Source organism: Wyeomyia smithii, chromosome 2, assembly GCF_029784165.1.
Source record: "Wyeomyia smithii strain HCP4-BCI-WySm-NY-G18 chromosome 2, ASM2978416v1, whole genome shotgun sequence".
In the NCBI taxonomy this organism is placed as follows: domain Eukaryota; kingdom Metazoa; phylum Arthropoda; class Insecta; order Diptera; family Culicidae; genus Wyeomyia; species Wyeomyia smithii.
The window spans coordinates 121,772,488-121,782,821 of NC_073695.1; the positions used below are offsets into that span (position 1 = coordinate 121,772,488).

Genomic DNA, 10,334 nt, shown 5'->3' on the forward strand with positions numbered 1-10,334 from the left:
AACTACAAAAATCAGTTTTGTGTATTGGTTTTTTCTGACATAGAATAAAATTCCTGAAAAAATTCCGTTGAATTTAACCACAGACTAACAGACGTAACGCTGGAAGCCAACTACATCGTCACAAAAAAAAAGATCATTTCAATTTTTCAATCGCATAAGAGGTCGCCCACATACCACGTGGACAGCTTTGGGGGGGGGGGGGGTTGGTTTGGCTAATGTTCACGGTCCATACATGTTTTTTAGAATTAATATGGGCAGTTGTCCACGGAGGGGGAGGGGGGGGGGTCAAAATCGTTAAAAATCCGTCCACGTGGTATGTGTATGGCCCCTAACAGTCATCGCGCGACAACACCGCCTGGGGGCGCTGTCATGCAATGCGATCTTATACCTATTTTGTGGTTCTCGCTTTGACACATGCACGTTCGCAAGCGCTGATGTCGAAATATAATGTCGAATTCGTTTTCGCGGTGTAGTTACACTTTTCCGAACTACACTTTGCAGCTTGAAATAAAACATTTTCAGTGTAGTTGCATTGGTATGCGTAGCAATAGGGATAGCTGTCAATTTGTTTTGTTTTGGTCATTATCGCCATCTTATTTTGTCTCGTTTCCATATGTCCATCCCTGCAATTGTGCTAAAAAAAATTACCTGACACTTTACCACGTAGAACGACAACCAAAACAAACCAGTTTTGACACATACGTGTGAATGTGTTAGTAACTCCCTACAGTACACTCTGCTTTTTTCAGGTGTAGTCCGGGACAGAAAAAGTGTAGTCCGGAAAGTGAAATCAAACATTTAAGGTGTCAAAAGTGTAGTCCGAGTGTAGCTACACCACGAAAACGAAAACGACATAAGACACAGCGCGAACACGGCAGCAGATGGTGCTAAAGTAAAGAACTGTTATCAGCCGAACGATGATTTTATTGAAAATTTGTCCAATGTGTTATGACTGTTAGTCTGTGATTTAACTTTCAACCTGTAAATAGTCATCCAAGGTGGATTCCCTCTTAAGTTTTGTTCGGTTGACCATGTAGATCATATAATTAAAATTGGCGGGTTAAGTTATTGATTGAATATAATCTTCATTGGGCTACTATAATACATAATAACAATTGGTTTTATCGGTAAATCGCTCACTAACAATTTGAGTTTTGGAAACTAGAGATAATCTAAATTACATTAGTGTTAACAACACCAACTATATTGTTCATAAAATTAGTTTGTTTTATTAGCTTAGTCAGTAATTTTTGACAATTATATTTCATTTTTTTGCTCTTTTAACTCATTTATACTTTCTTATGCTCTCAGCGTATAAGTTTCAGGAAAATCTGTTGCGAACAATGATTCAGATCGAAAATACCTTTTTTGAACTTGGGAAATCTTGCACCAGGAACTGTTTGATTATCTGCGATCGTGGTGTAATGGATGCTAGCGCGTGTAAGTTGAATCCTATTGTCAAAGTTTTTAGATGAAAATTTTATGTGATTGATCGCACACAGTTGTTTCCAAGGAAAAATGGGAAAGAATGATGAAAACCAACAACTGGAACTCGGTAGAATTGCGTGATAATCGGTACAACCATATCGTCCACATGGTTTCGGCTGCTAATGGCGCAGAGGCTTTTTATTCGACTGAAGATCACGCTTGTCGATCAGAGGGTGTTGATTTGGCCCGTGAATTGGATTATAAATCAGCTGCAGCCTGGATTGGACATCCTTATTTCGATGTAATCGACAATTCAACTGATTTCGAGAACAAAATGAACAGAATGATTGAGTGCGTTTGTCAAAAGCTTGGAATCGATACTGGTGACCGACTTTTAACTACTTCCAAAAAGGTCAAATTTCTTGGTAAGCTTAACTCAAATCTTCAAGTTGATGTAGCAACCTTTATCTTTTGGTAATATTTGCAGTGTCGGAATTGCCACCTGATTCCACCTTCCCGGCGTTTCAGGACTTCGATGTCGTTCATCATTACTTGCAATCGGCTGGACCTCGGGTACAGGCCAGATTGCGGAAACGTGGTCAGAATGGTCATTTTAGTTACATCCATACCATTCGTCGTCCTCACCTACATGGTCAATCAATTGAGGTGAAAACACAGCTCACCCACCGAGATTACCTGAACATGCTAACACAGCGGGATGATGCCCATTTCACTATATACAAAAAGCGACGTTGTTTCTTAGTGAATAATCAATATTTCCAGATGGATATTTACAAGGAACCGGGTCATCCAAGGTATTGTATTTGAGATGTGTATTGAACGATGTCTAACATTTATTGTTATGGATTTCAGATGCAAAGGGTTAATTTTTTTGGAAACATATACCTCGTTAACTGGTGACAAACTAAAGGGCATTCTACCAAAATTTTTGAAAATTGTAAAGGAAGTTACTGGACATCCAGATTACTCTATGTTTAATCTTTCTTTAAAAGAGGATTGGAGTAATACCAAAAAATTCTGCTATTCGCTCCATGGTAAGAAAACGGTTTGCTGTCATAGCGTCACCAATACTGGCCCAAGCGACAGCGACAAGTAGATACCTATGCATGTTGGCTTCCAGCGAGTAAGAATAAGCTACCCATGTGTCTAGATGAAATAAGTGTTTTTCTATCAATGCCATTCTTTGTACTTTTACTTTACTAACTAGTTATTTCGAGCTACCTAACGTTGTTCTCTGTGATCTAAGTTTTTTCCCTAACTTCATTGTAGAATTCATTATTCCGCTCATCGACTACGGCTTCCTTTGCAGTTTGTATTCAGGTGTGACGTACTTGTCTTTTCATTATATAATGAGAACTGATTATTCTCGGCAACGCGTTTGCTTGCTGACTTCCCATTGGTTCAGTGCATTGGTAATAATTTGAAACATAACAACAATCTGATTTTTTATTGTACTTGTACTCTTATTGTACTGCAGCGTTCTACCTTGGTTGCTATTCTGGGTTATAATTTATATAAATGCCCGTGGAAAAAAATATACCATTGCATATTTGAACATTGAAGAATGATCTCTATTTTGTTTCGGACAAATGATACATTTTTGACGAAGGGCTACATTTGAGGGAGGAGTCATAAGTGGAATCTAAAAACGCGACTGTCACGAAATGTACAGTTTGCAGTTTCACTTTGCCTAATGCTCGCTACCGATGCAAAGGAGAACAAATGCACTGCACATTTCTTTCAGAATTAGTTTAATTGTTGTTCTGCTACATTTTCCTTATTTGAAGCACTTTTTTATACGCAGGGAAGTATACACGATAATTTCTGTATTATTATGCTCATGGAAAAAACACTTTTATCTTTTTTTAAATCGACAGTAGATCAATTAATTATTAGAGTAATTCAATCGGTCGCTTCTAAATAGAAAATTGCTTCAAAGGAATCTCCTTGTCAGTTACTATGAAATGGAATGGTTTTCTAGACAAAAAGTGACACAGAGAAATAATCTTTGATTTCATTGAAATAGAATAAAATGGCGGACTACAACGAATGTAATTTGGAATAAATTGCTGATGCAGCACGCAAGACTTACCTTTATATAAACAAAAGATTGTTTCTCTGTCACGCTTTTACCACGAAAAACAAGAATAAAGAAAAACCACCACCGATTGATGAGGATACCCGCTTAAGTTCGCTTTAGCATTGAAAGAAAAAGAAAAAACAACAGACGAACGAACTTTTAAATCAACCATGCTGGTTTGTCTCGTACATAACTATTCTGTTTTATAATTTTTTTTCCTTTTATAATAGTATGGCATAGTTTTTTTCTATAATAAGAAACGGTACTTCAGGAGGTTCTTTTTATAACTGACAACTTTTCAGTTATGTTGAGATATAAGGAATGCTTGAGATTGAAAACATAACTCGATAGCTAGAATGTATGCATTGTCACTAATTCCACCATTTTAGGACAATCAGGATAATCACAACTCAAAAATTTATTTGATTCTGTATACCAATATTATATTTAATACCAATATTAGCAGTTCATTATTCTATCGTTTTTGTTCACACAACATTTATTTGGCACGGCACAATACAAATTAATGTTTTACGGAGCCAACTATAGGATGGTAGGTTCTTGTTTGATACCAAAGTATCTCTGTTTATTATCACACAGAACGATTTGTTCAGAATCATGTGTTGAAAAAATGCGCCTTAGCGTCGAAACATAAAAAAATTCAAGGCGCTATCAAGATAAGCAGAGCCTTGAACCAAGACAACTTGCCATACTCAACCTTTTGTCTCTTAACAAATTTATTGTCATTATAATTGGCTTTGCATACGACTTCTATTCTCAATATAATTTATGGTGATTCGTCAACGTTAGAGCTGTTTTTTTATGCTCATAAAATCGTCTTCACTGGAGCTCTTAAGTTATTCTTAACCCTATTTTAACCTTATATTAAATATATAATTGCTACAACTAAAACTTTCCTTCACATCGTTGTTTTCGTATTGCTTGCGTTTGTGTTTCTAAATTCGTTTTTAATTTATTCAGTTTTCCCGATTGGCAAGGCTTCAAAATTCTTTTTTTTTCTTTTGAAATTCTAGATCAAGACGAAGGCGATTTCAGAGCAAAAGGGCGTTCTCATAAAATGATAAACGGTAAAGCGTAATATTTTATACGTGTTTTATGAAGTTGTACCCCTATAGATTTTCAATCCTTTTGCCTACTTTTTTACGCTTAAAGTACCATTTCGATATATGTAGTTTTGTTATTTATCATGCATAATTCAGGTGAGCAATTCTAGAGAAATGATCTAGCAATTGATAAATAACTTTATTGAAAAACAACCAAACTGGCAGTCTTTTTATGTTATTCATTCGCGTTAAACTGTAGTTTTACAAGAAGTGATAAATAATTTGGTATATACAATTGTTGCAGTCTGCAGCTGAGTCTTGCTGAAATATACACCATTTCAGCATATATGAATCAGATTTCGTAGCATATTGATACACAAAGCAAAGATACTTAATCCCAAGTGAAATGTCCAATCATCTGGGAAACAATACAAGAAGCAAGCTTTAATCTCAAAGCAAGTAAAACTTAACACTTCACTAAACGGTATTTTTACAATCACAGGAAGTTAAACTACATGTATTTGAAGCTAGTCCGTCAATAAACAACAAGCATCTTTTTGTAGATTTCATTTCGAGTGCTAGTAAAAGACTTTTTGGAAAATAAACTGAATAAATAGAAATGAATCAACATGAATCGTATGTATTTTTTAACTGTTGCAATTTTTATGTGTGTAGTTTTTCATTCGGTCGGCGTGCAGCCAAACCAAACCAAGCGTCAAAAACATTATTTCGAGTAATTGGCTTTCAAAGTTTAACCCACTTGTTTTCTACAAGCTACTACAAAGAATTTTATAAACTCTTCAAATGATTTCGTTTCTTCATGATAGATGATATTAGAGATGATATTATTTTTCATATTCACTGGTGTTAATAACTCATTTAAAAAAAAAGCTTGGTTCGATCTGATCGCACGCTGACCATTTGAAAGTAACCTGACCTGATAACCTGATGGGTCTACTACGAAAGGCTGAAACTCAAAAGGCTGAAACACGAAAGGCTGAAATTCGAAAGGCTGAAAGCTACCTAAGGCTGAAAAACACGAAAAGCTGAAAAATCATAAGGCTGAAATTCACAGTTCATTTCTAAAAAAACACTTGCGGCCTACGGTCGACTCGATTGTCTGAGATGTATGCTGTCCTTACTCGCTCTCGCCGGTTCGGACTAAACTAGGGGATCACCCCTACGAGTCAGTAAACCTAGGAAAACGAACGAACCTATACAGAGGCAATTTCTGCGGGGGGGCTGCCCCCCGCAGTGGCCGGCGCTTCCGACGGCGAGTCGCCGGCGCACACTCGCGGCCTTCGGCCGTCTCGCAATGAATCATCTAGGAAACGTGTACAAGAGTCAAGTGCGTATAGATTCAAATGTTGCGAAAATTAATTTTCCATTGCACAAATCAATTAATACTCAAACATTGAACTCTGTCACCTTATAAAGATTTGCTTTCCATGTGTCCGAATTTTATAGATCCTTATTTATGTGATTTTATTGTGGATGTTGGCGTTGTGCGTTGAAAACTAACGTATGTGAAATCTTACCATTACTTCTTTTAGAGCAATGGTTCCCAACCTTTTTGGTTCCGCGGCACCTTTCGCTAAAAAAGAACTACACGGCCCCTTTTGCGAAGCACAGAGCTTCGTGGCCCCCTTAAATAAATTTCAGATGCAATTTTTGCAATATGAGGCTACGTTTCTCAGTCTCATATCGTCCTGCAAGTCCAAAATGTTACACATCTTGGTCCTAATTCCTAACACGCAGAAGAGTTGAAAATTTGCTTTTACAGAGGGGTATCTAGAAGAAAAACTTAATTTCCCACGTATAGGAACCACTGCTTTAGAGTATTCTGTGGCTGGTGCTTTTAATGGGTTCTTCTGATACAAGTACACTAAGGTCGCTTTTTACGCGGATTCCGGAATTTACGTGGTTTTTTTACGTGGATTCCGGAATTTATGCGGTTTCCTTTTACGCGGCACGTATCCCCGCGTAAAAAGCGACTTTAGTACTTTACTCATCATACCTGCTCAGCCTAATATGATTGGTATGTATACTAATATGAAGGGACATGTATACGAAGCCAAAAGGTCATGCAAGGGTTATTGCAGTCTTTCATGGGAAACACAGCAGAGATAATTAGAATTTTAATACCGTCGATTTCAATGTTATAAAGGACTAATATAAAAAGAAAGATAAAGCCCTTTGTCGTGTGTCGAATTTTCTCGACTATTGATTCAAATAATGAAATAAATATGTCTCACTGAAAGCAGTAAATCTAGAGCATTGTGGCTTGCGGATGATATTTTATTAACAATTGACATGTAAGCAATAAAACCGCCAGAGATGACATCTAATCAGTATCCATTTCGGAACTATCATCGTCATCTTCTTCGGAACTGTCATTACTGCCATCATCATCGTCATCATCGGATGAACTTTCTTCGCTATCTGATCCAAGCCATTCCGTGTAGCTGTTAGCGATCAAAGTTTTCCATTGGTCTAACTTGTGGATATCTGTAATTGAATATGTTATGTATATTATTGAGTTATACTATCTTAGGTTTACTCCTTTCTGTTCAAAATTGATAACGGATTTGGTGTACACTTACCCAAGAAATAAAAGTCGCTCAAAGTGTACTGCCGACTTCCACTCTCATATAAACCTCCATACACGTAAAGGTTGCCTTTACATATAACCATGCCTGCATTCATTCGAGGCGAAGGTCCTGGAAGATCAAGCATTTCGACGTCGTTTTGACTGACAGGCATATCGTTGGAAGGCCCACCGATTGAAGTGGTGAATATACCGTCATCGTGAACCACTGTTTTTTGGTCAATTTTTGATTCGGACGCTGCCGTTGATTCAGTGTTAGATGTTTGTTTAGTTAATTTTTTTTTAGATGTGAGCTCCACTTTCCTCCACGTATGTGAAGACGGATCCAATATGTGAAGTTCGTTACTAAACGTTCCTCGTACATCTTCTTCGTCCTCCTCGGTATCCATTACCCCTCCAAAAGCGTATACTTTACCATTCGCTGCCATTACAGCGCTCATTCCACTTCGTGGTGGAGGTTTTTTGCCACCAGGTTTGATACTAGTCCATTTGTATGCCGTGGGATCAGATTTGTCTACTGTTAAAGAAAACATATCAGCATGAGTAATTCCGCGATCAACTTCCTTTTTGATTGAAGATTTTGAATAACCACCCCATACTGTGATTTTACCATCTGGGTTGGCTATCATACAACAGCCAGATCTCGGTGGAGGTGGAACTCCTTTTGTTTCTATTTTCGACCAAGCATAATTTTCCAGTGAGAATGCATACAAATCGTTGAAATATCTATAAGAGCTGTTATTATCATGAAACCCCCCAAATACGAAAATGTTTTTCTTTGATGCAACCATCCGGTGTCCACTTCGAGCGGTCGGACCGTTCGGAGCGTTTATTTTTTCCCACTGTTTCTCGGCAATTCTGAACACCCACATGTCTTTGTAGTGGTAAAACTGCAGTTGTGACGGAGAGGCATATTCACCTCCAAACAACCAAATTTGTCCACCATCTGTGCTAACAGATACCATTTGATGACCACTTCGAGGAGCAGGACTGGAACTAGCTTTGAGTTCCTTCCATTCATTTTTTTCTATGTTAAAGCAATAAAACTCTCCGTAAACTACTGTCTTTTGACCGTTGAAGAGCTCTCCTCCATAGAGCAATAATTCCTCTTTGTATGGATGGGAACATATAGAGAAGTTTACTCGAGCAGAAGGTGGAGGACATATGGATTCCACTACAATCGCCGATTTGCTCTCGTTTATTTCGTATTTTGCAACGATAGATTCGATATCATCCTTGAAATTCAAAATAAACATTATATTGCGGAGGTATACAACCGGTAAACTGACATAAACTTCATACTTCTCCAAGTTTCGAAATAAGTTTTTTTTGTTTTGCAGCTAACTTTTTGTCTGTCTTCATTGCTGTTTTTTCTGCTCCTTTGCCTTTTTTCTGGTTTTTATCTTTTTTACCCATTGTTTATCACTAAAATTATAAATACCAGCCAGAGTAATATTAATAAACAACAAACCACATGTGGAAGATAGATCAGCAGCTGTTGACTGAAGGCAAGAAAGAAAGTACGAAGATGAACGTAGTGTCGTTTTGTGACGGTGCTACACCATGTGGTGTGCATGTGCTCCAAAAAATGAACATTTCCAGTGTATTCTTGTTATTTTTTCTACATGGCGTTTGACAGTACCTTACAGAGCGGCAAGGCAACCAGTGGATGAACAAAAATGACAAAAGAGATGTGAGCTGCTAAATGCATGCACATGCGGTGCTAGTAGAGTTAAAGGTATGCTCATCGTGTCGTTACATTTGGGTTGGTGATGTTCATTAGGCTGCACTGAACCAAACGAGATTCATTTTCGTCGTTCTCTCACATAGAGAAATGAAAACAACAGGGATAACAGATGCCTAGATTTGTCTGCCGATGACCCGATGACGATCTTTATGTCATGTTTTGAGCACTCTACCTATGTCATATCGAGGAACTTATAGAACTCCTCCTTCACATTATCGGGTTTATCAGTTATCGGCCACCACTTAATGACTTGCCCGATAGTATTTCCTTGTATAACGAAACCAATGTCTCGTTCACCTCTGTCGCCGCCACTGTAGTAGATGTGGTATTTAAAAGTCGTTTTCGCTATGGTATTTACTGGAATTCACGTTCACCTGTCTTCGGCCACTGTACTTCCTGGATGAATGTGACTTAGACCTTCACTTTTTGCAGATCCCTGGCTAAGAAACCCACGTTTACCGGCTCGAGTACACTTATAGCGAATTTCTTTATTCCACCAGCTCTCCTCGTTTTGACCTGGAAGCGCACTAACTGCTGTCAAAACCCTTCTTTATTCGCTCGATTTCGACCTGGCTTGCTGCCCGAAGCGCACAGTAAAATTTGTCAGCTTCAACCCACTACCGCACGTGCTTAGTTCGTAAACAATTATCTGGCATCTCTTTCTTACTTGCGTCGTAAATCACGATGCCGTTGTTTTATTGCTCGGCAGATTTGCCCGGACGCAGTGGAATAAATAAATTCGCTATTAGATATTATCACCGAGTACGGTAAAATAAATTACCGGGATTTCAGCAGCTGAGATCTCGGTGATACATAAAAATACCGAGATTCTGTAAAAGCAACAATCGAAAACTTGTCAAACTTCAACGAGATTCGCGGTAATAATTTACCGGGATACTCATTAATTAATGCCGTAACTCGTTTTAATTGACTGAACACTCGGAAATTTCAACTGTCAAATTATTACGAAAACTTCGGTAAAATTTACTAATTTATTTTGCGATTTTCAGATAAATCCATAAAATGGTCAAAACAATTGATTATCCGTATAATTGTATTAATTATTAAGTTAAATGATTCAACTAATTACAACATTGTTAGAAACGGGAGAGTTATGTTGCTTCCTGGAAATAAAACAACATCCATTATTCTGCAACTTCCATCCTGCAAAGCGAGTCGTTAACCTATAAAATTTAGTAAAGAAAGAATTAATCGTTTTCTTTTAGTATTGTTTGCAATAAACACAAACAAGATTTGAGTAAAAACAGTGTATACTCACTCAATATTTCAAGTTAATCTGAATATTACAATATAAATTTCTCCATAATGATAACACCACATACATACATTGGCGTTTTTTTTTCTGGTACACGTTGCCCCATAGTA

At 37.5% G+C, this 10,334-nt stretch overlaps 2 protein-coding genes across 3 annotated transcripts in view; one reads left to right on the plus strand and one right to left on the minus strand.

Annotated features, from left to right (window-relative positions):
- The window catches only part of LOC129720911 (TRPL translocation defect protein 14), a 28,761-nt gene extending 23,534 nt beyond the window's left edge, over positions 1–5,227 (plus strand). For both annotated transcript variants that reach the window (XM_055672815.1, XM_055672816.1), the window contains 5 exons: positions 1,312–1,440; positions 1,503–1,853; positions 1,916–2,243; positions 2,302–2,483; positions 4,564–5,227. In XM_055672815.1, coding sequence (XP_055528790.1) covers positions 1,312–1,440; positions 1,503–1,853; positions 1,916–2,243; positions 2,302–2,483; positions 4,564–4,628 — 1,055 coding nt within the window. In that variant the 3' untranslated portion in view covers positions 4,629–5,227. The remainder of the gene's footprint in view (positions 1–1,311; positions 1,441–1,502; positions 1,854–1,915; positions 2,244–2,301; positions 2,484–4,563) is intronic.
- A 1,643-nt stretch (positions 5,228–6,870) lies between these two features.
- Positions 6,871–8,776, minus strand: LOC129720910 (kelch domain-containing protein 4). Its single transcript, XM_055672814.1, has 3 exons — positions 8,504–8,776; positions 7,197–8,436; positions 6,871–7,101 (listed from the first exon to the last, which is right to left on the minus strand). Exons 1-3 carry the CDS (start codon positions 8,615–8,617, stop codon positions 6,938–6,940), a joined length of 1,518 nt encoding a protein of 505 aa, XP_055528789.1. The 5' UTR covers positions 8,618–8,776; the 3' UTR covers positions 6,871–6,937.
- Positions 8,777–10,334: the final 1,558 nt, after the last annotated feature.